General features: G+C 51.8%; 8 protein-coding genes across 8 annotated transcripts; 2 read left to right on the top strand and 6 right to left on the bottom strand.

Moving 5' to 3' along the window:
• Positions 1–609: 609 nt before the first annotated feature.
• QC763_110630 (uncharacterized protein) lies at positions 610–2,222 on the bottom strand. The gene is made up of 3 exons (XM_062907652.1): positions 1,780–2,222; positions 1,513–1,717; positions 610–1,446 (listed from the first exon to the last, which is right to left on the bottom strand). The coding sequence occupies exons 1-3, from the start codon at positions 1,855–1,857 to the stop codon at positions 902–904; spliced, it is 828 nt and encodes a 275-aa protein (XP_062770616.1). The 5' UTR covers positions 1,858–2,222; the 3' UTR covers positions 610–901.
• A 7,057-nt stretch (positions 2,223–9,279) lies between these two features.
• On the bottom strand, positions 9,280–10,654 carry QC763_110620 (uncharacterized protein). The gene is made up of 2 exons (XM_062907651.1): positions 10,087–10,654; positions 9,280–10,021 (listed from the first exon to the last, which is right to left on the bottom strand). Exons 1-2 carry the CDS (start codon positions 10,352–10,354, stop codon positions 9,294–9,296), a joined length of 996 nt encoding a protein of 331 aa, XP_062770615.1. The 5' UTR covers positions 10,355–10,654; the 3' UTR covers positions 9,280–9,293.
• Positions 10,655–11,147: 493 nt separating this feature from the next.
• QC763_110610 (uncharacterized protein) lies at positions 11,148–12,350 on the bottom strand (the record flags this gene model as incomplete). Its single annotated transcript, XM_062907650.1, has 1 exon — positions 11,148–12,350. The coding sequence occupies one exon, from the start codon at positions 12,348–12,350 to the stop codon at positions 11,148–11,150; it is 1,203 nt and encodes a 400-aa protein (XP_062770614.1).
• Positions 12,351–12,695: 345 nt separating this feature from the next.
• TPC1 (mitochondrial thiamine pyrophosphate transporter) lies at positions 12,696–15,186 on the top strand. Its single transcript, XM_062907649.1, has 2 exons — positions 12,696–13,894; positions 13,964–15,186. Exons 1-2 carry the CDS (start codon positions 13,806–13,808, stop codon positions 14,853–14,855), a joined length of 981 nt encoding a protein of 326 aa, XP_062770613.1. The 5' UTR covers positions 12,696–13,805; the 3' UTR covers positions 14,856–15,186.
• QC763_110590 (uncharacterized protein) lies at positions 15,026–16,389 on the bottom strand. The gene is made up of 3 exons (XM_062907648.1): positions 16,123–16,389; positions 15,929–16,021; positions 15,026–15,871 (listed from the first exon to the last, which is right to left on the bottom strand). The coding sequence occupies exons 1-3, from the start codon at positions 16,147–16,149 to the stop codon at positions 15,200–15,202; spliced, it is 792 nt and encodes a 263-aa protein (XP_062770612.1). The 5' UTR covers positions 16,150–16,389; the 3' UTR covers positions 15,026–15,199.
• An 879-nt stretch (positions 16,390–17,268) lies between these two features.
• Positions 17,269–22,928, top strand: OCT1 (Mitochondrial intermediate peptidase; the record flags this gene model as incomplete). The annotated part of the gene is made up of 3 exons (XM_062905245.1): positions 17,269–19,608; positions 21,043–21,761; positions 21,838–22,928. 3 exons carry the CDS (start codon positions 17,269–17,271, stop codon positions 22,082–22,084), a joined length of 3,306 nt encoding a protein of 1,101 aa, XP_062770611.1. The 3' UTR covers positions 22,085–22,928.
• A 975-nt stretch (positions 22,929–23,903) lies between these two features.
• On the bottom strand, positions 23,904–25,593 carry QC763_110570 (uncharacterized protein; the record flags this gene model as incomplete). The annotated part of the gene is made up of 2 exons (XM_062907647.1): positions 25,292–25,593; positions 23,904–25,168 (listed from the first exon to the last, which is right to left on the bottom strand). The coding sequence occupies exons 1-2, from the start codon at positions 25,422–25,424 to the stop codon at positions 23,904–23,906; spliced, it is 1,398 nt and encodes a 465-aa protein (XP_062770610.1). The 5' UTR covers positions 25,425–25,593.
• Positions 25,594–25,771: 178 nt separating this feature from the next.
• On the bottom strand, positions 25,772–26,520 carry QC763_110560 (uncharacterized protein; the record flags this gene model as incomplete). The annotated part of the gene is made up of 2 exons (XM_062907646.1): positions 25,772–26,213; positions 26,276–26,520. The coding sequence occupies 2 exons, from the start codon at positions 26,518–26,520 to the stop codon at positions 25,913–25,915; spliced, it is 546 nt and encodes a 181-aa protein (XP_062770609.1). The 3' UTR covers positions 25,772–25,912.
• Positions 26,521–27,183: the final 663 nt, after the last annotated feature.

The following is a 27,183-nucleotide window of genomic DNA, read 5'->3' as shown; positions in this document are numbered from 1 at the left end:
AAATACCTTTCAACCCTCCATAATTACGCTTCCAAATATAGTTAAATCTTATATTAAAGGGGGGGATGTTGGCAAGATAGTTAAGGGGCTCCGTGCATGTTCTCTCTTACAAAGTGCGAAGAAAAAAGATCAACCCATACCGCCATGCACTATCGTCATCCTAGACATTAGGAGACTGCTCGTCTGCAAATCAACACACCATATTCCTTCGAATCCCTCCTCTCTGAAGCAACTAGATAGCTTGGTTATTACCTAGGTAATTTAGGTAGCTAGGTGAGAAACATGTCCCTGTACTCCCCGGCAGTACCAACGCATTGCCTCGATGACCGAAGAGAGCAGAGAGACGCTGCTCAAGTCCCAACACACTCGCCATCATACTCATAGCACATTACTTTTCTAGCATTATCTGCTCTCGATATTCCAGACATTGAAAACAAACCTTCTCCCCACAGCAACTGACCTCCTTTGACCTCTGGCAAAAGACGAAATCACAATCATCATGACCACCACCATGCAGCAACAACACACCACGACACTCTTATTACGGTCCGAAATGACCATAACAATGACACATTATCACCGTCACTTGGATTTCAGTTGCCAATTCCAGTTTCAACATAATTTTCAAGGCACTACTCGATCGAGAGCCCCTCTGAGTTGCAATCACCACCATTACCAAGTCACAGCCCCCCTCTTTCCCATCAACATATCAAGACCATTGCATTCAGCTATAAACATTACCCTATCATAATCCTTCATTCCCTCCCAAATTAACCATGCCCAAAGCAACACAATAAACCTAGCTTTCATCTACCAAAGAATCTCAAGCAAGAAAAGAAAAACCAATTTAATACGCCCCCCAACGCCTCAATCCTCCCACCCCCCATCATCTTAACCCCCCTTACAACATAAACATAACCACCGCCCCCACAACCAACGCCCCAACCGCACTCCCCCTCAACCCAGCAGCTCCACTCAAAGGAGGCGACGTGGTCGTCTCCGTCCCAGCCCCCGCATCACTCGTGGTGCTCGGCCCCCCTCCGGTAGTAGTGCTCACACCCCCCGTAGGCAAAATAGTATAACTCCCATTACCAGTCACCGTCGGCAGCACCGTCACACTGCTGCTCACCCCCCCTTCCACCTTCTCAAAGTTGGCACAGCTAATCCTAGTCTTGTTAGGATAATGAAACACGATGCTCCTGTTCCCAAAGAAACTTCCCAACCCCTCAAGCGTCGACGAGTACAAGTCCGTATACGTCGTCTCCCACGTCCCATCCTCCTCAGGTCTGATCTCCCCAAACTTGCCGCTCAAATCCCCAACCTGGCACGTCTGCGGAGCAAACGGGTTGCAAGACGTGTTTTCCCCACGGATAAACGGATCCAAGTGGGCGAGCGTGACGGTGCAGTTCCCGTCGGCGGGGACAGGGGCGACGTGGAGGTGGTAGGCTACATCATAAGTGTTAACAACGATGCCATATGGGGCGGGGGGGTAACGAAAAAGAAAAGACATACGGAACGGCCCGCCCTCCTTGGGCAGGTTGGAGAGCTTGTATGTATACACCACTCCCTCCCCCGACTCAGCAGCCACAGCAGTGACCTCCCCCTCGATATTCCCCCCATCCGGATACGCCGGCTTGAACCACGCCTCCGCCGGCAGGACGGCTTTGTACACGACCCCGACGGGGTTGTTGCTTACGATGGTGGCATCGCCGAGTTTCTACACGATACCAGTCAGTGATGTTATTCGAGGTCAATTGGTTCGGAATACGGAGAACATACGCCTGTCTCAGGCTCGACCGACTGGGCTGTCACGCCGGCAGCGAGGAGGACAAGGGAGAGGTTGTTCGAGACACGCATTGTTGTGGTGTGTTGTAGGTGTTGTAGGAAAGGTAACCGAGGGTGGTGTGTTACGCAGGGGGGGCGGAACAGAAGGCTACTTTATACCCTTTCTCCAAGGGGAGCACGAGGAATGATAAAAGGTCTGGTAGCTAGCCAAGCAAGGGTAATGTCGGACGAACAAGCAAGACTCTCGTCACACACACACACACAAGGTCGAGCGTGCGTGCTTGTTTTATTAATAAGGCGGGAAATTGGGAAAAACCAAAGAATATGACGCAAGTTCTTTGTGTATATTGGGAACACCCAAGCTCTTGATGAGACGGAACGAAAAGAAAAACGGAAACACAAGAGCAAGTCGGTAAACGGGAAAGAGCAAAAGAAGAGGGAGAGCAAGGGCAAGCGGGCAATGTGATTTATATTTATCAATGGCGACAAGAGCAGCAGCAGCAGTCAGCAGCTACAAAGGCAAAGTCACACCTACCTGCATCTTGGGGAAATGAACAGGGGAGGAGGCTCGGAGAGGCGTGGTTGACAACCACCCGGCCCCCATTGGTACAACCTCGAGAGAAAAAAGAGAGACATGGATACCGACCTACAGAAAAACACAACCGGCGGCGGAGGAGGCGGAGACAGGTGGCCCAGGCTGAAGGGTCCGACTGGTGAAGACAAAAGCACAAGAAATGCAGGCAAGCGCGATGGTAACGACCCTAGTCCCACACCTTCCCATCATGTAAGTGGTTGTCGTTCCTCTCAAAATATGTTTGATAGCCACCTCAGCACCCAAGAAAAAAAGCGGCCGCAGTCATGGGCTTGCCTTCCCTGTCTTGTAACTGTAAATAAACTCTTTGCATTTCATATCAAGTCCGAATGTGAAGAATGTTCATTGCCTGGTGGTGGTGGTGAGGTGTTGGGTGCTGCGGCCCATCCTCCCGCATGGCTCAGGTCGTCTGCGGCCTGCATGCGAACCTCCGTGATAGGCCCTCCCTCCCATTGTGTTTCCCTCTCTGTTTGTTTCTACTTTCCAGCCACGCGGGTGCGTCTAACCCCTGGAAATCTGCCTTCTTTTGTTTTTTCGTTTTCCTTACCCTTCGGAATTAGGGATCTGATCGACTGGTGATCTCAGCCTCCAAGACTGAGGGATGAACAGTCCGACTTGTGTCATTACTTGACTATAGCGCGGGCTTTCTTCTTGATTGGGCACCCAATATCACCGAGTTTGTCACCGTCTCTCCTCGACTGGCCAACCCCCTCCCAGCTGTCCCATCCCCAAAAGCCTAGTCAAGAAAAGTCCAAGTCAAGCCAAGGAAAACGTGCAGCGGCAATCACTGGATGCCCAAGGGAGAGATCGCAGATCGTATCCCAGTTCCAAAAAGGGAGTAGGTGGGGTAACTGCACGGCGCACCAATAGCAACCCTTCAACCGTGCAGCAAACGGTCTGGCAGGCGGCTACCCGTTTCTTGGCAGCCATCGCCAACATGTTTCAACCTACTGGTCACCTTCCAAAGAAAACATCTTGGTATCTTAATAGCACAATTGATTCCTCGTTGCGGAACTAGATTCCAAAGGCCAAATAATACCATGACCACCACTCTTGGTCTAACTCTTGGTACCGACCCTCGTCTAAACAATCATGCAGTCACGGAACAGCATCAAAATAGGGTAGTCGTTGTCATTACGGAAGAGTTCAACGAACGGCTAATTCCACATCTGGTTATATTTTCGCCGCTCTCCGGGGTCCAGGGGATGGTTAGCCAACAAATCACACGAGTCTGGCTGGTCCATCTATACCCAATCTATCCAACACAATAGACCCCTCTTGGCTAAGAGGTGACGACATATTTGGCGGACGCACATCTCCGGCCCTTGTGTAATCCTGCTAGCCATAGCCAAGCAGTGACTAATACCAGGCCCATGACAGATATCAGAAGGCCTCTCAACTTTCTATCCAGCATGGTTTATGTGTTAGTATGTAGAGTCATCTCTCTTCGTCCACCAGATAATTAGGCACTCCATGTGAAATCAAGGCTTTAGAGGGTGGAAGACACCTCTACCGAATGTCTCTTGAAGGCCGATAATTTCACATTAAAGACCCGCCAACTATCTATAAAAGGGTATCAAGTGGACGTAAGGTCTAATCACTATCTTCCGCCCTTATTCCCAAGAACAAGGCCTCAAAAGATTACATCAACATATCCTCACATCTGAAAACCCCTTCGACTATCTTCACAGGCCAATTGGCTATCCTCACAGATATCCTAACCATCTCAAAAACCTCCTAACCATCTTCTTACCAAAACCTTTTCACCATCCTTTACAGCGTCCTCGATAATAACATCCCCCCTATCCCGCCTCAGAATCTCCTTCATCAACGCATAGAGGCTCTTGTCTTCCCGGCCCCGCAACAATCTCTGTTCTTCGTCTTCAAAAAAACACCACTTGTTGCAGCTCATTTAGCGCTGGGGCAAGCGAAGCATGGCGTGGCCCGATTTGCTCGTTGACCTTTCTCGTAAACCTCTCCTCCAAGGCCACAAGTCCAAGCTTGACGTTTGCCACCCAGCTCGCGCTCTCGTAGTGCCACCACTTGTAGAGATCCCGGAGATCGTGGCTTAAATCTTCGCCCATTCCTCCGCGGTGGATGCGAATCCAGAACAACACCCAAAAGAATGACCCAAGGTCGTGCATGAACCAGTGCTGCTTACCCTCGAGTGCCCCGTTGGCCATAAAAGTCGGTATGCCAACCATTCGCTCGGAGCCTTGAAGATGTTCCTCCTTGACGGCGTGATCCAAGTCGATCAAAAACCCGCGATCATCTTCCTTGCTCACCTTGAGATTACCCAGAGATATAGGTTGGATGACCAGGAAATGGCCCACCCACGGATATGGACCACCACCCCCACACCAGCCACACAACCTTGATGAGATTACCCCTGAATGCTAACACTGCCCACAACAAGACCAATATTGGGTCAATTTCTATGGAAGTTATACCAAAATGTAGCTCAATCACTGTCAGAGTCAGACATTTCGTCTGCTTCCCTCTTACGCCGGGTTTGAACCCGATAACGTGTGCTACGCCGCACAGGCTCGGCTGGCTCCGGCTGCTCCACATCCTCCTTAGGCACCACTTCTTCCTCCACCACCCTCCCTTCAATACGAGCCTCTTCCAGGTCACAAAGCCTTACAAACTTGGAATTCGAATCTTCTCTATTCAACTTGCGCCTTTTCTTTGCGTCCTGGGCTTTGTGGGCGTTTTGTTGGTGCCTTGCCGCATCAGCTTTGTGGGTGGATACCTCAGATCTCAGTGTGAGTATAGTACTGGTGAGAGTCCTTGCCGCAAGCCGTTTTCCGGCCGGCGTATGGTTCTTGAGTAGGTCCTTGACCTTCTTGGCCACCTGGGAATCCCCCACGGAATGGAAAATAGGTGTTTTTGAAGAGAGATCCAACGGCACCACAGGGACTACCACCTGGCTTGAAGAGAGCGGTTTGCGCCTACGTATGGGCCATAATCCTGTCCCACGCCAGCCGCCGACAATATTCTCTTTCATGAAGCCCTGCTTGCGGGCAAGGTCATACAGCCGGACCAAGTCGACCTTGCCGTCAGGCGTACAGTTGGTGAGGGCGTCGTTTACAGCCAGAAGCCTCTTATACGCCTTCTTCACACTAAAAAAGCAGCCAATATCAAGGGGTTGAAGGACGTGAGAGCAGTGGGGGGGCAGGAAAAGAAGGTAAATATTGCTCCTGTAGCACCGGATCATGAAGTCGTCAGTGGTATGTGAGCCATGGCCATCGCAAATAAGAAGACGTGGTTCTGATGGATCCTCAGGTTCAGTCCTTGGTATAAAGACCTCTTCAAGCCATCCAACGGCCAGGTCGTTACTGGTCCAACCGTTCGACGATACGGCCACATACCAGTTCTTATCGAATTGGTACTTGAACCATTGCTTTTGAAGGTCTTGGCCTTTGAAGATTACCTCGGGGGGGAGGACTCTCCCATCCTGGGAGATACATTCCAGCATAGTAGTCCAGGTCCTTTTTCCATTCTGTTTGACGTATACAGACTTTTTATCCCTCATTAAAGACCCCACAACCAAGCCGTTCTCTCCCTGACCTTCCATTATTCCTACTTCATCATGGTTATACCTGTTCTTGGGCTTGATCCAGTCAACGGTAGAATATAGGTCAAGGAACTTATTGATATTCTCCGGGGTAGCTTCGTTAACTCTGGCGTAGTCAATCTTCTTTCCCACCTTCGTTTTGATACTGGGATGACGGCCAATAAAGCGGGTTACCCAGTGCTTCCCAATGGAGTAGATATCGGCTTGTTCAGCCAGTATACTGGCCGTCAGAGCTCTTACGTTGGCGTGGGTGGGAGCGTAGCCAAGGCTTTCCTGACGAAGAATCCATTGAACGATGAGGTCTTCCTGGCCCTGAGTAAGCCGCTGTTGATTTTCATGGGCCTGTTTGCAAACCTGGGTTCCTAAGATGCGGTGCCTCAGTGTAGAACGTGGAACCCCGTGCTTGTCGGACGCTTGGCGCTGGCTTATACCAGCAAGAATGTCTTGTTCGGCATTTGCGAGATCTTCCTCGGTATATTTGGCCATTAATGGGTACCTGGAGCAAAAAGAAGAAAAAGAAATGGTCCATTTTTGACCTCTGGGGGTGGAATATAAAGTTGGGGGGGCTTTCGGAGGTCCAGGGTTGTTGAGGGTTTAATGTGGAAAATGGCACTGGTAAGTTCAAGCCAATGTGGGCCACCTCTGTGGGTGGGCCATTTCCTGGTCATCCAACCTATCTCGGTGAAGGATGCCGGCTTTCTCCCGCAACTGTTCGTGCCCTTCAATACAGTCAGCCAGGGCGGTACATGCCAGCTTTGAAGATGCTTCGTATTCGATAGAAATCCCATACTTGGAAAGGATGAGGCGCCGGGGTACCCGATTTGGTGGTAGCCATGCATTCCGCCCGAAGTTCAACCCCTTCCGGACATTGTTTTTGACATCATCATCTGTATGACGGTTAGCAAAACACAGGGCGTCGAAGTTGCGATGATCATACTTGAGGTTTGTTTGTCGAGTTTATTGAGGTTGGTGAGAGAGTGTACATCCTACGGAAGCCATCAAGGCTGTTTCCGATGGGGTTCTCTCGAACAATCCTCAATTGTTCTTCATCATCATTGTGGATGGTATGCTCGTGATATAAAGTGGATGGAGACAAAAACAGAAGAGGAGTAGGTTTGCTTGTTTGTTTTCTATTTTTAGCATTCGATTCCGTGAGCACTTAGAAGTGCGTTCGACTCTGTTGAAAGGTGCGTTCGACTCCGTCGTCACGCGTTCAATCCCTTGATACACACGTTGTGCTCGATTGGAAAACGCGCAGGCACCTGGTCAGGCACCCAAAACTCTCTCCTACTCGCGGGCCAAGGTCCCCCCAACTGTCTTGGATCACGCAAAGCAGATACGCAAGGTGTGATAGCCATCAAGTTCCACCTTTTAGAGGGTCTTAGGTATTTATTAAAAAAGCGTCCCGGCAGGTGGTTCTCTGGGAAGCCCCAAAGGATGGCTTGGAGTCTCACAGATCTATCAACTATCAGTGACGGCCTCTCTTCAAAGGACTCTTGGATTTTGCTCTATCAGCTTGTTTTTCTCCGCACTGTACACAATCTCTAGCTTCTGGAATAACAAAGATACGCTTGTTGGATTTTGTTCATGACTTTAGCCAGCATCCCCCTTTAGACCATACACAAGGTATGTATTTCCGCTTAAACACCACCTCCCGACGTCAATCACCTCCACAAGACCCTCACTCCCCCTCTTTAGTAAAACCCCCACACTTAAAATCTAGAGTCGAATTACTCTGCCGACTGCTCTCTGTTCCCAGAGTATTCAGTATCTACTCGCATAACGCTGCACATCCCCAACCTTTGGAGACAACGAGTAAGAACCTTGCCCTGCCACACCAGATTGGGCAAGTGAATGGAACGAAGGGAAACAAGCCGCTCTGGCCCTCCCACGCTCGCCTCTCCTTCACTCACATCTTTCTCACTCACATCTCCCTCACTCACCCCCCAACACCCCCTCCATTAACCTCCCCCTTCCCCTTCCCATCTCTCACCTCCCAACTCTCCAAATTCCTCACCAACCCCCCCTCCTCAACCCTGCACTTCTCCCGATCAACCTCCCACTCCACCAACGAAATCCAATTCTCCAACGCAGGCATCGCACGCCTCAACTCCCTCCCACTTGACATAATCCTCATGCTGCCCCGTCCCAGTCAAATAAGACTAACAACAATTCAACCCCAATCTCGTCTCCGCCGACAAAGCCCAACCCTCCTTCAGTCTTTCCAAACTCATCTCCTTCACCTGCCTGCAAAGGGCCTTGTATTCCGACAACAGCCCCACCGCCCGGCACATGTCCTGGCGAAACATCTTCTCCGTCCTCTAATCGTTGACGTGATTCACCGGAGGAGGACTAGACGAACCTCTGGAATCTGGGGATGGTGGCCTTGGCTTGGGCCCGGCTGAGTCGGACAAGCTTGAGGTGGTGGAAGACATGGCTCCTACGCGTTAGGGGATAATGAAAGTACGCGTAAAGCAGTGGCGGTTTTGGATTTGGCCCGGTGTCAGCCTCGTTGTCTTTTTGTGTTTTTGTGTGTCTTTAGTACTGATATATCTCTGGTTTGACAGTACAAGGTTTAGCTTTCCGTTAGGCGTGGACTATTCATCAGCTCTCTTTTGCTCGCCTGGGGTCACAAGCACAGCAACCCAACGGTGGCTTGAGTTTCCGGGGATTGGCTGATGGCGGATCAGGCTAAGTGGTGCTGGTGAAGCGTATGGTTTGTTCAGGCTAACAGTTGTGTGTGTGTGTGTGTGTGTGTGAAATGCTGCTGTAACGAATGTGGATGAAATGGATGTGGACGGTACCGTAGTTAAAAGCTGTGGTTGAACGGTCTGGCATCTACATGACGTTCATCTCTGGCCAGGTGCACCTTCCTCGTGCCTTTGAACTGCAAGAACGAGGACAGGCAGCCGCACAATTCTAGTTTCACGTGTGATTCTGGTAGGCAGTGACTGCCAGAAGGAAGGTGCCAACCTTTGTTTGGTTAAAAAGGAAAGTCTTGTCGAGTAGATGAGTTATCAGCATTCTAAGCATCAAAGGGGCAGCACTCGAGATACCGCCGAGGAGTATTCATCATCCTTAAAAGACACAGCTGTATGCTTTCAAAGGCACACCAACCACATGTTCTCGAGACACACTAACCACTGTCCACAGATTCTATTGTTTTTCAAATATTTGTACAAATCCACCACCCCCCTTCCTCCCCTATTTTTCTCTACCAGGGCTCGACATGATATCATCAGCCCCATCCATCATATTATACACAACAAATTCCCTCCCCCCCCCCCCACTCTCCTCTTCTCCCATCCCCAGGGGCAGGTTTCCCCCCATCCCATCCATCTATATCTTCGTTCCCCCCGGAAAAGCCAACCTATCCACCACATTCCAATTCACAAAATCCCACCACCTCTCCGCATATACCTCCTTCCCACTCTTCTGATTCTCCGCCACCCCCGCTTGCCCCCCCTTGACCTTATCCAACACACTCTTCGGCGACCCCCCAAACCCATACTCAAACAACCACGCATGCTCCCACGTGTTCAAGCAGAGCACCGGCTCCAGAAGCACCCCCCCGGGTGCAAAATCATCCTTCTTATACGCGCTCGCGTTCCACCCCGCACCCCGAGCGCTATTCTCCAAATACTGCTTCCCCGCCTGAATCCCCCTCTCGCTCGACTCCCCAACATCCGTAGCAGTGTTCAAGCTCTGCTTCCGCCAGTGTGCGGCCGGGTAAGGCGAGCCAGACAAGTATGTCGTCAAAACCCGGAACTGGTGCGGGTCTTTGGGCCTGTCGCTCCGCACGAGCCAGACAAACCCGGGACCAAACATGGAAGTGGCCGTGTTGACCATCAGCTCCTTGAGCGCGTCGAGCGAGCCAAACGACTTGACGAGAGCGTCCTTCAGCTGAGCTGGCATGTCCTCGGCTTTTGTCTCGGTAGGGGACAGGCACTTGAAGAAGAAGTGGTTGTTGTGCGCCGCCGAGGCATAATTAAAAGTAGCTGCTTGGGCCGGGTCGCGGGCCGTGGCGAGGACGACGTCTTTGAGGAGGAGGCTGTCGTTGTTGGTTTCTATTCCCACCACCAAAATCAGCTATAGTCCTTCCCCCACATGGGGCAGTTAGAAGAAAACGTACCAGCACAGAGACGGTTCAAGTTGGACAACACATGGGTCTGGTAGTAATCCCAGGCGGTCGTGAAAGCCATAGGGGACAGGAACCCGTCGATTGACCTGTATTTCTGCCCATCTTCGGATTCCTTCTCTGGGATGTTCTCCAGCACGGGAACGGTGTGGTATGATGACCTGTAGGCGAGGGGCAGGAGCTGGCCAGCGGTTGACGACCGGGAGGCGGGGAGGGCAAAGGGCGAGGAGGCCCGCGGTATCCTTAACCTTGGACGCAGCATGGTGAATGTGTGTGTGGTTGGTGTGTGGAGGGAGGTTGTCGGATTGTCGTTCGTCCCTTGTCGCTATCGCCAATGGGCCAACGCTTGTCAATCGAGCCTCACAACTCAACTTGGGAACTTTTTTCTGAATTGCCCGCCCGGCACGGAGCGGCTTTTGCCTGATTGGCTAGGCAGCTTTGCAGGGTTTAAGCTTTATGAGTAGCCGACCCTAACCCTTGGTTGCATGGGGTGGGTTTCTCAGTTGTGTTGTCGGGGACTTTGATGAGGCAGATCTCTTCTTCAATGAAGAGAGGATTTCGTTTTCTCATGTGTGATGAATGTCTTTGGGAAGTTCAACTCGAGCATGCATACCTTCTCTTCCCTTGGAGGTTGTAAGTCAAGGCAGTCAGAGCACCCTAACCAGCCCTGGTCGAGCCAAGCGTTTGAAGAACCAACAACACACTCACACCAACTCTCTCTTTAGCTCGTCTTTGAAAGTGTTTCATTCCCAAAACTATTTCTGATATCTTCGTAAATGAACCATAATGCCCATAACTCTGACAACACATTTACCCATCGAAGCCCACAAACCCTCAAAGACCAAATTAGTCAACAAGGAAAATGCCTTGATGCAACTCAACCAAACCAACCCCCCCTCATCCAAGGGGATGAATGATTCATGAAAACGGAACTCCCCTATCACCAAAACCCATTCTCTAAACACCAATGCCAGACATGAAAAAAATCCCACGCAGAAAAAAATATGCCAAAAAACTCCATCAGTCATATATGTACAAGTCCCTGGTGAGCAACTTCAGATATCATCCTCCACCATGCTCAACACATCCATCTCAGTCTTGACCATCCGTTCGAATTCCGCGCTGTCAATCCCCGCCGACCGTGAAAGTAGAAACAAACTCCTGATACTCCTGGAGATGTGCTGCTTAACACCAAACTCACTCTGCTCGCGACGCTCTGCGCTCTCTTCCAGTTTGGCAACTGTCAATGACCCGTTGGAGCTGGCGCTGGAGGCAGGACGAGGATGAAGGAGGTTTGCCGTCCTCTCTTCATCCTCCTGCGACCGGGTTGAGCGGACAGAAGGTGATTTTGGTGGCTCCAATGTCCACGATCCGGTCATTTCGTTGAGTCCACCGCAGTCACGGGAGCCAGCCGGTCTGCTTATGCCCAGTGGTGGGGGCGCCTCGACTTGCTCAACCTCCTCGTCGGGATCATGAGGGTCCATGGCGGGCTGGACATCATCGTACTGGGCGTAATATGCGTCTTCAGCCGATTGCGTACGCTGGATTTCCGGTTGCTCAGGACGCATGGATTGCGGAGCGGGGGATTGCTTCATGGCTGGGGTTCTGGCGGGTGTTGCGTCATAGCGAGCCCAGTAGTCATCGTCATCGTCCTCTTCTTCTTGAGCGGTAGTGTTCATAGCTACCGCCACTCCCCGGATACCGTTGGTGCTGGGCTGCCTGTTTCCTCCCGCCTTGGTCGCCTGGAATGCCGCCTCAGCTTCCGAGACGCTCTGGAAGCCGCCAAACTCGGTCAGTGGTGAGGGGCTGCTGGCTGTGCCAACTTCGCCAGTTCGCCATCCGTTGGGTCCCCCCTCACCATCGGCATCGTTTATGCAGTACACCAGCCGAACAAACAGATCAAAATCTTTGAGAACGACAAGTGCCTGCAGAGTCTCCTCGTCTAGCCTCTTATATCTGATCTCCACATTGTAGTCCCAGTCCAGCTCGATCTCGCCGGATACTGGGTGCGGTTCCAAACTGCCGCTCTGCGCAATGCTGGTCAACTTGGACACCTTGGCGGTATCATATGTCAACAGTCTGATCCATGGTTCTTGGCTGGCTTCTGACATGAGCTTCACCCGCTGTCTGAGGATTGGGGACAGGAGTGGGAGGACGGTGCTGGGTGGCTGAGTTGAGACGGAGGCGCCCGGGAGAGCCGAGAGGAGGGGTGTTACAAGTCTGCCAAAGTCTGGCGGCGAGATTTGTTGTGAAGTCATCCTGATGCGTAATTGATGTGGTTGTTTGTTGGATGAGGTGAAGTGTTAAGGGGGGGTAGGTAGGTGGATAGTAGCGGATCTGAGTGGGACTGAGCTGATATTGTATAAAAAAGCAAGAAGATGGAAGAACCAGGTCGTCTATATGAAGGCTCCAGGGGCCGTGCCAGAATGTCTCATACGCAGGGCAGGTGTAAAACAAGATCACATGCCGCTAACTCGTCATGCAGATGAATGTTTGGGTGGTGGATGAGCAACACGGCGAGACGAGAGATGCAGAGAGACGCAGAGAGATGCAGAGAGGACAGACTTTCCTGTGGCTAGCGATAGCGCAGGAGGGGGACGACGTCTTGATATCTGGGTGAAATCGGCCGAAGTTGCCGTGGCCTGTAGGTTTCACAACGAGGAACCTCAACATGAGGGTCCAGAACCCCACTCGAACCTCACACGGGAACGGAGGAACGGCGTGTTAAGGCGTGCATCTCGACTCTGATGTAACAAAGCCCTTCCGTGTGGCCGCTGACCCGCTGAGAGTTCAGGGCATTTCAGCCAAGTTGAGGTGGGTCCCGCCGCTAAGCTGCGATTCGGGCGGATGGAACCAATCAGAGCTCGACTTATTGCACCCCGTGCTGCAATGACGGCGGAGCCCAGTGGTCGCGGGGAAGGTGCCTGCCTGTGAGAGAGAGCTGCCGACACTGCCCCGGCTCGCGGTGAAAAGGCTGCCGATGCTTGAGCGAGGTGGATTCGGGATGTCGGATGCAGATAAGACGCCTCTTTCTGCTCCATGCAATGCATCTGTTCTCAGATCCCCATGGATCTTTGCTCTTCTTCTGAATATCTCGTCAATCGCTGCGCTCGTCAGTCGGTCGTTGTCCATCCGCGTGTGTTCACACTGCAGATCGGGGTGATACACAATATGGCTTTGGACTCGTGGTTTAGGTGGTCAAGAGATCTAGGCGGCGGCTTGTTCCGTGCGCTCCCTCAACCAGCAGAAAAAAAAAAGTTATAGCCCCCTGTCAACTGACAGCAATGTCGTCACTGCTTTTGATATCTTCAGATTTGAGGTCCAAAAATACACAACACCACCATCAATCGCGATAAGCCGCGCCCCTGGCGTATGAGGACATGAGATTCATGTAGCTGCATTTCCAAGCATACACGCAACTTACCGAGCTGTCTTCAGTGCATTTTTTCCATTTTTGAACACGCAATCGCTCTGGAAGGCTCTAGCAACGCATATTGCTTTTTTGCCCAAAGCTACAACTGCAGCTTGATCGAGCTTCCCATTACCTTCCTTGAAGATCACCCACAGACACCGGACGGACCAAAATAAAGAGGCGCAAAAAGCTTGTTGTCCTAGTGCGTGCGCCTGCATATCAACCATCCCTGCGTCGTCATCCTCTCTTTTGGCTCGTCATATCTTTAACGACGACACCTTCGTCACCCCCCACTGAATGAATGTCAGCCAAACCAGGCGACCGCCTCAAAGATGAAGGCACCCGCCTCCAAGTCACCGCCGCCGGCGCCACAGCCGGTGTAGTCTCTCGGTATGCTCCTCACCTCTTCCACCCCCTTTTCTATACCCCAACCCACCCTAACCCCATGTCTCTGAATAGCTTCGTCATAGCCCCCCTAGATGTAGTCAAAATCCGCCTCCAACTCCAAACCCACTCCCTCTCCGACCCCCTCTCCACCCGCAACCTCCACGGCTCCCCTATCTACAAAGGCACCCTCCCCACCCTCCTCTCCATATTTCGGTCTGAAGGCCTCACCGGCCTCTGGAAAGGAAACCTCCCCGCCGAACTCCTGTACCTCTGCTACTTCGCCGTCCAGTTCACCACCTACCGCCAAACCACTCTCCTCCTCCACTCCACCCTCGGCGAGTCTACCCTCCCCCCATCAGCAGAATCCTTCATCTCCGGCGCGGCAGCCGGAGCAACAGGCACAACAGCCACTTACCCCCTCGACCTCCTACGAACCCGCTTCGCCGCCCAGGGCAATGACAAAATCTACAAGGGCTTCCTCCCCGCCATCAGACAGATCCATCACCAGGAGGGGTACAAAGGTTTCTTCCGGGGGTTAGCCCCCGCCCTGGGACAGATCATCCCCTTTATGGGGACGTTCTTCGCCGTGTACGAGACCCTCCGTCCCAAATTGTCAAAGCTGGAGCTTCCCTTCAGTTCAGGCGGGGCATTGGCAGGGACGATAGCTTCTGTTACTGCCAAAACAGGGACGTTTCCGTTGGATTTGGTGAGAAAGAGAATACAGGTGCAGGGCCCGACGAGGGGGGGGTATGTGCATAAGAATATACCAGAGTATACCCACGGGACATTTGGTACGATGAGGGAGATTGTAGCGCGGGAGGGGGTGAGGGGGTTGTATAGGGGGTTGACGGTGAGCTTGGTCAAGGCTGCGCCGGCGAGCGCGGTGACCATGTGGACTTATGAGCGGGCGTTGAGGTTTTATGGAAGTTTTGGAACAGGGGGGAATAACGTCAAGGGGATTTGAGGGTTTGGGTAGCAAAAATGGGTATATACAAGGATACAGCACTGTAGAAACGGGATATATTAGTTAGATGAGAATTGTACATAATAGACCACACCACTTACATGAACATACCGCAAATAAGAGTTGAGAGTCAATTTCTCATAATTCAAAAGAGAAACAGTATAATTCTACCCCCCAAGCCTTTTCTGACTTTTAAAAAATGGCAAGCTTTCTACGTATTGATACAAGAGGGATAATTCCGCTACCGCCTCTGCTACCCCTTCTCCCAGGCTAGGTACACATATCACTTTTTCCCAACCCCCCTTTTTGTCTACCTCACAACACACAACCATCCCCCTTTTCATTTATTTCCCCTTCCTAACCCACCCCTCCAACCCCTCCCTAACCTCCCTAACCCCCTCCTCAATCTTCCTCTGCGCCAGCTCGGCATGCACCTTTGCCATGTAAACACCCTTCTCCACCCCCTCCCTAACCTGCAGATGCGCCTCCGCCACCGCAGGTACCTTCTTCTCGTAATACCACAGCAGCTCCGAGACATTTGTCATCGTGACGGGGAGGACGGTCCAAGCGGCGGTGATGCCCAACGCCAGGGGTGTTGCCGTGCGGAGGAGGACGTTTCTGTTGCGGGCGACAATGCTGCCTGCCATTCCGGCTACGAGGACATAGATGGCTCCGGGCATGAGCTTTTCTCCTGAGGCACGGTCGGGGGCGAGGCCGGAGATGGTGGAAGTAAAAGATTGCTCGAGGTCGAAGGCGCGGGAGAGGGAGGAGTTGACTGCATCTTCGAGGATGCAGGAGTGGTGGTAGAGGTAGAGGCGGGCGGAGCGGATTCGCTGGGCGAGGAGGTCGGTGGGGGTTTCTTTTTTGATGACGGCTGGTTCGGAGGTGGTGGGGAGGGTGATAAGGGAGGTGGAGGGTGTTGTTGGCTCGGTTGCTGCTGGCTTGGGGGGAGCGGGGAGGGTTTTGGAGGTGGGGAGGAGGTCGTCGAGGTCGTCGTCGTAGATGGGTTTTCTGGGCTGGGGCGTGTGTTAGTGGGGTGATGGTATGGTTTGGTAGAGAGGTGCTTGACGTACAAACTGACGACCGTTGGGGGCTTCGGCATGGGCGAGGGAGGGAGAGAAGGCGATGCTGCCGACGAGGACGGCGGCCGTCAATGGCGCGGCTCGCTGGAGAGGAGAGACATGTTAGCGATTTGTAGATAGATGTATATATGACGCTAGGTGCAAGGCGGGATGGATAGGTAGCTGCATCCGGGACAAAGACTTACCCGTTGAAACAGCAGTCTGGTGGCCATGGTCTCGACCCAATTGGATTTTCCCTTGCGACGAAGAGGAAGAGGAAAAAGGAGGGCTGGTAAAAGATCGTGGCCCGGGGAGCAGGCGTCGTCTGTGGTCGAGAGCTTCAAAGTTCAAAACGACCGGGATTTGGGAACCTGGAAGTTGCAATGCTGGCTGGGATCAGATGCGGGTGCGGCTATTTCCGGGATCTCGGTACGGTGGTATTCGTTCGTCACTGTCTCAGAACCCTTTTGGCCCTACAAGGAGTGGCCTTGGCATTGTCAACCCAGGGAGTCTACTAGATGACTGGCAACTCGGACCACCTTTGAAGGCCGCACAGGCCACCCAGCCAAGACCCGGCAATTAATTTAACTACTTAAGCAGCTAATTAACTTTCATAAATTAGTTAGCTGCGTACACAACTTTACTTAATCAATTACAACTTAACTACACTATAGTCAATTAAAGTATAAATAAGTATAGGAGGCTTTTCTAGTAGTAATAAAGGCTCTTACGCATACTAGTGTTTATATAATAATATAGTAGTATCGTACTTTTAATTTAAAAGCATGACTTTCGTAGTGAACTTTATGCTTAAAGTCCAAAAATCTGGATGAGCTGCTTAATTAAGCCTAATAGTCTAAATTAGCTTTGGCTCAGTTAGGTGAGCAGTTAAGTGACTTAGCTTACACAGATGTCGGGGGGTAGTCCGAGTTGCCAGTCATATAGCAAAGTCCGCTTAAAGTCTCACACTATAGCCGCAGCCAAACAAGCGCAGCTGCCATCACTGCTACAGCCCTAACCCTTTTTATATAAGGTTAGACAGAGGCAAACCAATACCACCGTACTCGGAATTTTGACTTGCCATTTTTTTGGGCGACTCTGCCATCCCACCTCGACAGACGACAAACCCCTGCAACTGCTCGTGTGCCTGCTCGCGAAGTTTCGAAAATAACTGGATCACATTGGGGAGGGCAGAAGGAGGTTATCGACATAGGTGGCGTCCGGCTCTAGGTAGCCCAGCGGTGACTGGGCGCGGTTGAGTTCATCTTCAACTTTGCCAGCACCCCTCCACTCATTTACACCAATGCCGAGCTAGGGACAAAGCTCTCGAGCCCCCCTTGTCAATCGCAGCCATGTTGAAATCGATACAGTCCCAACTTTTACGGTCAACCCGGCTGAGGCGACCAATATGTTCTAGCTGTTGTTTGTCCCACACGCAACGAAGATGGCTCTCGGTAGATGCTTTGGGCCCAGTGTCTGCCTTCATTCACACCCCGCCCAAGGGTTATGAACGGCATGACGACCTTTTGCTCCGCGATATTTTCGATTCGTCGACGCATTGGAAGGAGTTTTCGGCACCGCCGTACATAAACAAACCGGTCGGTCTGTTTAGGAATCAGTATCTGAGGACGCCTAGTGGGTTCCTCACCTTCGCCCAGGTGAGCTTGAAGAGAGCGCGGGCCACCGTTGACAAGGTGCTGTCGACAAAGACGGTGGAGGAATATCGAGGAGTTGTTCGCCAACTTGACAGGTTGAGCGATATCCTTTGTCGAGTTCTCGATATGTGCGATTTCGTCCGTGTGACACACCCAGAGCTTCTCACCCAGCGCAGCGCCGACCAAGCCTGGGATTTGGTATATCAGTACATGAACGAGCTCAACACCATGACTGGCTTATACGATCAGCTGATCAAGGCCATGTCGAACCCCGATGTTACGTCGGTGTGGTCAGAAGAGGAAAAGGCTGTTGCTGAGGTGTTGAGGTTGGATTTCACCAAGTCTGCCGTCAACCTGAGCCAAAGGCACCGGGAGCGTTTCGTGTGGTTGTCGTCGCAAATCAGCACAGTTGGGTCTCGGTTCATCCAGGGGATGAAGCCAGAGTACCCCGAGATTACTGTGCCGAGCAGCAAGCTTATGGGCATGGACCCGGTAGAGGTCAGATTGGCCACTCGGTTTGGCCAGACCACCTTGGAGACACTGGGTTCAAAAGCCACTTTGGCGTTGCGGACGGTCAAGGATCCTGAGGTCAGGCGTGCTCTCTATCACGCTTCTCGTACAGCATCTACCCGCTCGGTAGCTATGCTCGAGCATATGGTCAAGTTGAGAGGCGAGCTCGCCGATCTCTCAGGCTTTGAGAGTTATGGCCATCTGGCTCTTCGTGATCGCATGATGGCCAAAAGCCCAGAGGCGGTGGACCAATTTCTCCGTGCCCTGGCACATAGCAACGGGCACAAAGCCAAAACAGAATTGGCCGAGCTCAGAATGTTGAAGGAGAGGGAGACAGGCAAGTCTGAGGAGGTTTACCCTTGGGATAAGGACTACTACCAGGAGGCTCTTCGAAGATCAGAGAGGGCGCCGACGCGGTCGGATGACCTCTCCGCCTACTTTTCTGTCGGCGTCGTCGTGCAGGGCCTCTCCAGGCTTTTCACTCAACTGTACGGCATCAGATTTGTGCCAACGCAAACATTGCCGGGAGAGACATGGCATCCGGATGTGCGCCGCCTTGATGTCGTGTCTGATACAGATGGCGTGGTGGCTGTGTTATACTGTGATCTTTTCTACCGGCCAGACAAGTCGCCCAACCCAGCTCACTTTACGCTCCGCTGCTCACGCGAGATCTCGGCAGAGGAGGTGGACGAGATCTGGCTTGAGAGCAAACACGATCCAGATGCTCAGTCTTTCCCGACCCCGGAGCAGGCGGCGAACGACGGGATGATGTATTCCAAGCGTGGAAAGGCCGTTATGCAGCTTCCCACCATCGCCCTCGTCTGCGACTTTCCCCAGGCCGCCAGGGACCAGCCTGCTCTCCTGAACTTTTACGAGTTGGAAACGCTCTTTCATGAGATGGGCCACGCCATACACTCGATCCTAGCTCGTACCTCGTTCCAGAATGTATCTGGCACCAGGTGCGCTACAGACCTGGCGGAGCTGCCATCGACATTGATGGAGTTCTTTGCCGCCGACCCGGCCGTGCTGGAGTTATTTGCTCGGCATTACCAGACGAACGAGCCACTTCCTTACAAGCTGGTAACTCAAAAGCTCCACCAGGCGCGGAGGTTCGAGGGTCTGGACACTGAAAACCAGATTATCATGGCAATGCTGGACCAAAGGCTTCACTCAGCTGAAGCTAATCGACCTGGGTTTGACTCTACCAAGATATTCCACCAGATTCAGAGAGAGCTCAGCAGCATGCAGCCTGATCCAGAGGACACGAGATGGCAGGGCTTTTTTGGGCATTTGTCTGGGTACGGAAGCACTTACTACAGCTATCTGTTCGACAAGGTGCTGGCCCAACGGGTTTGGGACGTGGTATTTTCCGGTGGCGCAAACGGCTTGGCGCTAGATAGACAAAACGGGGAGAGGCTTAAGGAGAGCCTCCTCAAGTGGGGCGGCGGTCGTGACCCATGGACATGCCTCTCTGATGTTTTGAAGGACGAGAGGCTGGCTGATGGCGGAGAGAAGGCCATGGCTTTGGTGGGCAGTTGGGGGGCAGGAAGTCACTAGTGGGAAGCCGGTTGTATGAATATGTATGATGTAAAAATCGCGGACGTTTATAGAAATAAATTCAAGTCCACCTCATCTTTCACATGTCTAGAACTTTGGGCGGTTCTCTCAACAACGGGCTTGGGATACGGAGGAAGGGGTCTGGCTGATTTGTGGGTGATGCTGAGGCTTGACCTTACAAGATTACATGAGGTTGGGGTTCTGTTCCGGGATAGATGTGAAGTTACCTTCAGCCAGTCACCGTAACTATATTCACCAAGTAGAGACAACAAAAGATGCACAGCATTCACGCCAGGACAATACTCACATGAACAATCGTCTTGAACTGTGTTACGGTGGTTCGTCCAACTCAGGTTGAGGAGACATTTACCGAGGCAGGCATAACCCATACATAAAGCGGCACAACAAAATGGTTTTAAGGTTATCGTCAAGTTGTCCGTTTCCACTCAGTAATTAGACCTGGATAGACTCGCCCTCTCTTGGATTACCTTCCACCTCCACCTAGTATGCCTGTCGTTGGGCCCGAGAGCAACCCCCCTCCGCCATCGCCTTCACCACCACCAACTCCCATCCACTCGTTTCCATTGGCCAGTAGCATTTTCACCATATCCGTAGTTTGGCTACTATTGTCACCGTGGAGCACTGTTTGCTTCTTTCCCCAGAGCAACCCTCGCCATCTTTGGTCGTTTTACAGTGCGTAGGCCACTGTTAAACGTATCTTGCCTCCCCAGTGTATCCCCCCGTTTTTTATTTTCGTTAACATTATAACCGTCCCCATTACCATCCGTCTTTTCCCTCCTCCCATTCTCCCCTCTCCCCTCTTCCTTCCCCTTCCTCGCTCCACACAAGCATCAATTACTTCCACGCTATCGTCGGCGAGGCGTGCGGCCCCGATGTTTGCCTAAGACGCCTCAACCACACCCGTGTTCGAAGAACCCAAGTTGGTCGCGACTCGAACATCCTACTGGACATTCCAGCGAGAAAAAGATGTTTCCAGCGAGAGGATTTTCTTCATCAAGAAGCGGGCGCCCGACCCAGGCCAGCTCTTCACTAACACCCTTCTCAACAAATCCGACCGCAGCCGCCCCTGAACCTAATCCCCCCTTGACAGCCATGACGACACGCCGACCGTCGGAATGGCCTCCACGGTTTATCAACTCCCCGACAGGAATGATGTCTCCATTTCCTTCGATTCCCACCAGACATGCAGCGGTTTTTGCCCCTAGTACAGTCGAACCGTCTCGTCTTCGACCCATGTTGCAACCTCGCGTCCCTCAAGCCAGACGACCCTCTAGCAATGCCGTTGGTGACACGATCATTGTTGGAAACCCAGTAGGTTCTTTCGCGATTTTCCCCTTCCGTCCGTTTGCTTTGCTTTCCATGAACTCACAACCGTGCGACCAGGCCGACATTCATCCCAGCAACCCGGAACGCGAGAGCCGAGAATCGATCAAGCGAAAGAGCCAGTCGATGAGTAGCGACTCGTCTCCTCTGACTGGTCAGTCGATTTCTGCTGCGGTCAGCAATGGTGACTCTCCAGTCCCCAACAAGAAGAGCAGGCGTGAGCATGGGCAGACGAACAATGGCCGGTCTCTTCTTAATAGCCAGTCGAACCGCCCAGAAGGGAACTACAAGGCATGCAAGCGCTGCAACTCTCTCTTTGTGCAACGGCACCTTGAGGCTGCCGACAAGACTGTCCCCTACCACGAGCGCACAAATCTGTTCTGCGCCCGCTGTTTCATGCGGCTCTATATCTGCGAAACAAGGTTCGAAATGACCGACCTCGAGGCCCGATGCGGACAATTTGATGATGATGCCAACGATGGCATCCATGAAAATTGGGCAATCCGGGTTATGATTCGGTCGTTGTCCAATAAAGGTCACAAGATCGTCAAGGCGGCTACAACTCCCAAGACCAAAGAGTTGTTGGAAGAGCAAGAGTGGACAAGAATCATTTCCCATCTCGACAGAACCCTCAATTGGAATGCCGAGAATGATATAGATCTGGAGCTTGATTGGAAAGAGTGGAGGACCAACGCACATCGATGGATCGGTATTGCTACCACGAAGCTGCTGCTCACTTTCTTCGATCAGGAGACCCGGCGAGATTCGGATTGGAAATGGTGAGCTTTTCCATCTCTTCCCCAACCCTCATTCCTTTTGTCTCTGTCTGCGTGCTGCGACTAATGGTGGTGACAGCGGCGGTTATTGCTCGCATTGCGAGCACTTTCCAGGACAGCCTTTGGGGCATTTTCCTGAGAGGGTTGTCTGGGGCAATTTTCCCGAGAGGGGTGTCTTGGGTCCTGAGCAGTCTTCGCAGCACTGGACCGAGGACGATAAACTGTCGAACCTCACTTGGGACGAGTGGCTCGCCGATTATGATAAGTCGAAGGGGTATGATCAGGCCATGATAGACAATCTTGCCGCCCTGGATAGTCAACCCTAGTGGCGCGTCGATTTTGTCTTTGGGTAGCCTCTTGCCTTGAGTTGGGCTTCGGGGCAAAGTTGATTTGCGGTTTCATTTTCTTGCGTTTTTTCGCTTGATCCTTTTGTGGTGAAGGGGGGGCGGTTGTTCAAAGGAAGTTTTAGTTCCTTGACGGGTTCTCTTTCGGTCTTGGATTGGGGTTCTTTGTTGGCTTTGAGATACCCGTGATTTCACATTCTGATTTTTAACGACAATACCCGCTATACCGCCGGCGGTAGCCTTGAACAGCATTTTCTACGCTGTATCATAGGTATTAGCTTTTCGTTTATGTTTTGTTCTTGTTTTCGGGATGGAATATGGTTGTACTTTTTGTGTTGTTATCGATTGGTGTGGTAACAGGTGTGGTATTTTGTATTTTGTTTGTTTTTCTCGTTTTGTTTCAGTGCTTTGGGATCTGGTATGCGCTGCTTAGGCGATTAGAAAGCCCGAAAAGGGATAATCTTGATAAATAATACTGGGGATGGGTGGTCACCGAGGAGAGCAGCATGGCCGGCCGAAGGGGGGATCTTTGGGAGGAGCACGCCTGGCGACAGATTGTGGTCAGCAACACTCGAGAGTGCAAGAAGGGGAGAGAAAATGAAGCGGAAATAATCACCAAAAAAAGGTGGAAGGGAGGGAAATGGCGAGGGAAATGGTCGGGACTCTGAGGATGTTTCTCTTTTTGTTTTTTTTTTTCAGGATAGAAAGATGGGCATGAAATGGGTAGACAAAACGGGGAAGGATGAATAGACAGAAAGACTTACCAGAGGTTTGGATACCTTATAGAGTCCCCAATAGAGCAATAGAGTCCCAAGGATAAAATAGGAGAAAACCTTTACGTGAGCCCCCTGTTTATTTTCTTTCAAGGCCTTTGACTGTATTGTAAAGAGGGTGAGTAAATAGGCAGAGAGAGGGGGCGCTGGTAAGATGAATAGGGGACTCCGTAATGGTTCTCTTCACAAGAGAGGCATGTTTCTGGTTTTGGCGGTCAAAAAGATGTTTGCGATTGGCTTGGTGATGGTGATGGTGATGTGACATGTCTAACTCAAGATGAAAGAAGGGTCGAGGGGGAAAGAGGTGGTTGTTTCTGGTCGGGTGTTGGCCACTACATTTGAGATATGATTTTGTGGTGTGCCATTCGGTTTGATTTGAGGGTGTTGAATGTCACAGGATGGTAAAATGGTTTCACGGTTGAGGCACGATATACAACAGGTGATGTGGAGAGGTTTAAGTTTTGTTGTTTATTCTTTTTTGCTATCTATGCGGTCTATGGGTCACATGGAGCGAAGAAGAAAATTCTGTGCCAACTTAAAAAGGGGAAATTTTGGATAGTAATTTCGACAGCTATCTGTGGGTGGTGGTGAAACTGGCGTGGCTGTGTTTGGCGTTGGAACAGTGCCCAGGGATAGTGTGCTATGGCTATTCGCACTGGGGGAAGGGTTTGAAGTGTTGAAGATGTTCGTAGAAATGGTGATATTGGGTGGAGGGAAAGGGGGGGATATGGATATGGAAACTGGATAGGAAAGATGGGGGTCAAGAATGGGGAGTGAGTGGTCAACAATAGGTATGAACTGATGGGATGGATGGGCAAGGAGATGACGTAAAGAGAGCTGTTCAACAGTCTGGTCTTGCCATGAAAGGTAAGCCAGATCATAGACGTAGGATGGGGTCTTTTTCTTCCCTTGATCCTGACATGGGCATATACATACATAACCCCCCCCCCTAAACCAGGATCCCTGTCCCGGTGGTTGCCCCGCCGTTGTCACCCCCTTTGTTTACTGTCCCGGTACGCAGGGGCGATTTAAGCTTGATCCGCCAATATAGCCTGTGGCTTGCGAGCTCCACACACTCCGCAAATTCCAACGTCGCCCGCATTGCGATACTTTGTCCCGGTACACGTCGTGCTGGTACATGCCCAGGAGTCGGAAACCCTCGCTGGGTTGAGGACATTGCTGCATATGGCGCAAATGGCGGATATTGGCTCGTTGTCAAAGGAGCAAGTTGGGCACTTGGTCGGTTTAGTTGTGGCAGTAGTGAGTAATGGCGCTGATGTTTTCAGTTTAAGAGGCTGAGGTTGCTCTGCTTTCGGGTGTAATAGTTTGGTATTTGGCGACTGTGCCTGGACTTTCGGTTTTGGTACTGGTGGTCTCTTTTCTGATGAGGTGTCTGGCTTTATCGGTGTCGGTTTGACCGAGTTGAGAATCAACGACCCAGTTCCAGGCTCTTTCTTGATCCTCCCAAAATTCTGCAACTCCCGCAGTTCATCCTGCGCATCCTGATCATTGGGATTCTCGTCGTCGCAAACCTTCACCATCCCCTGCCCTTTCCCGTCAAGCAATTTCTTCCCATCAAAGTCAACCGCATCCGGACCCTGGCTCACATGCTCCTCATATTCATCCCCACTATCCGTCTCCTCCTCCTCCTCCTCTTTCTTCACCTCCCCCTCCCCCTTCCCCCCCTGTTCCAACCTCGCCAAAGCAGCCGCAGCCCTCAACTCCCTCCCTCTCCCACTCCCTGCCACCCTCGGCTTCCCCTTCACCTTCTTCCCTTTTTCCAACTCCTTTTTCACCGCCTCATCCTCCCCAAGCTTCTCCCCTCCCGCCCCAAACTTCTTGAGTATCCTCCTCTCCCTCTGCTCCCTCCAATCAACCTTCACCTTCCTCTTCCTTCCCCCCCTCCTACTCCGATACGTCCCACCACACAAATGCTCCGGCAACTCCTCCCCCTCCCCAACCGCATTCCTCTCCCACTCCCCCGTACTCAACAACGCGCCCCTACCCCAAAGCCCCTCCCCTGTGAAACCCCTCTGCCACAACCCTCTCAGCTCATCAGCAAACTGGTTGCGAACCTGCCAGAAAGCCTTGGAATGATTCATCTGCTTGTTGTGGGCGAGCTCATGCATCATGACCATTTGAACATAGTTGAAGGGGAGCCAACGACCCGAATGGGATTTGAGGACTAGCTGGATTACCTCGCCGGCGTTGAAGTTGCGGCCGACAAATTCACGGTTGGGGGGGAATTCTTCTAAAGAGGTGACCGAGAGGTGGTGTTGGCGCATTATGGGGACTAATGGAAAAGGGGGTGGTTAGTTAGTGTGAGGGTTGGAGGTTAGGGTTAGGCATGCGTTGAGTTGAGAGGATGGGGTTGAAGTTAAGAGATTCTTCTGGCGCGAAGGGATGGGGAACTCACCGCATTGCGCAGCTATTCGCTCGAGGAAATCCTGAGCGATAGCTTCATGGGGCCCGGGGATGGGCTTGATGAAGATGATGCGGTCGTTGGGTTGGGATTTCTTGGCGTTGAGGCGTTGGATGCCGAGGGGCATTTTGTGGTCAGAGGTGGGAGTCGATGGTGTTGTTGCTTGCAAGAAAAGGTGAGAGTGAGGGTGATATACAATGAAATGTTAAGTCGATTATGTAAATCTATGTACAGCAGTTTGATGAAGAAAGTTGACGGGTGAATACAACGGGTGGTGAGTTGATGGACGAGATGAGAGCCTGCGGAACCAGTTCGAAGGCGACAGGACAATGAGACGCGTTGATGAGTGACACCAAGTCATGTGATTCCCCAATCTTGACCACTTCGATGCAAAACCACGTTAAACCCTAACCCTTGCCAACCCCTTTGCTTTTAAGCTATGCTGACGAGACTAACCCAATACCATTCGAGAATCAAGGGTCATTTATTTGAAAATTTGGCAATTCTTCTAGCATATGGAAAAGTCTCGACTTGTGATACGAACTCTTCACCGCATCCAACACCTGTCCAAAATCACAAAAGAGACATCTCTATTTTCCTTCACATCCCCTAAGCTCAAGCATTCCCCAACTCAAACCCAACACTCCCACCCCACCTCGCCGCCCCAAGACAAATCCCCCTCAACCCGCCCGTAGGACAAGCCTCCCTAGCCGCCTGCACACACATTTGCCACCTCTCCCTACTAACATTGATACTCTGCCTCTCGTTCACGCTCTTCAGCCGAAAAACTGCCGTCCCGACCTTTGCTTCTGTTGCCTTCAGCCCGTCCTGGCAGTAATGACCTCTGCCCGTGCCAGCTATACTCCCGTTGCAAATCTGGAGCGAGGCAGCGGCTTCGTCATGAGCAACAATATGCCTACAGTTTATTAGCCACCTACCCCAACTAAAGATAAGGGGCGGGAGGAGGGGAGAACATACGCCTTTCTGTCCAGGCAGACAACATCCTTGACTATAGACCTCGGATTGGCAAGGGCGTACTGCTGTCTCCGGATATGCAGCACCTCATAATACGACTGAGGCACAATCGCGCGGCGGGCAACATGAGAATAAGTTTCGAACCAGCGGGGTTTTGGCGCTGTAGTAGGGGCCGAGAGGGCGCCGAGAGGGGAGAAAGTGAGGAGGAGGAGGACCGCAAGGGTGGTGGTGAGGAGTTTGGGGAACATCCTTTGCCGCTCAAGTGGGAGAAGCTGTCGTTGCTTGTCGGGGTAGTTCTTCAAAAAGGCTGGAGATGGACAACCACAACAACAACAACAACGGCAAGATGGAAGATAAAGAAACCAAAAGGGAAAAAAAAGGCCACAGACCCAGCCGGCAAGAAACGAAAAAAAAAAAAGAAGGATTCAAGAAAAGAACAATGATGCCAGCATCGGTGATTGACCCCAACCACGAAACAAAAAAAAGGATTCGTGGGATGCCGTCGGAAGTTCAAGCAAATGGCGAACTCGAGGATGTAAGATGAACAGATACAAGTCCAAAAAGAACCCGGGGGAGACCAGGTGGTTTTCCTTCACAACAACTACCCATGCCATACCAGGGATCACCGAACTACGGAGATCTCCAGGTAAGCGGCGATGATCAACCGTTCAATCTGTAACATCCCACTAACATACTCCCCTTGCCATCAGAGGGGTTGGTGGTAATGGAAACCTATGAAACCTTCTTACTTTTCCATACAGCCAGAGCCCAAGAGCCAAGGGATGGGGGGGATGGCGTGGCAAAAGGGGGGTGGTAGGGGGTTGAAACATAGCTCGGCCGGAGAATTTGTGATGATCTTATTGGTCCATTCTCTTTCGACCCTCCCCCCATGCTTTAACTTGACTACAACG

Source organism: Podospora pseudopauciseta, chromosome 1, assembly GCF_035222475.1.
Source record: "Podospora pseudopauciseta strain CBS 411.78 chromosome 1, whole genome shotgun sequence".
In the NCBI taxonomy this organism is placed as follows: Eukaryota; Fungi; Ascomycota; class Sordariomycetes; order Sordariales; family Podosporaceae; genus Podospora; species Podospora pseudopauciseta.
Note: the sequence above shows the minus strand (reverse complement) of the source record. Positions and strands in the feature narration are given on the sequence as shown.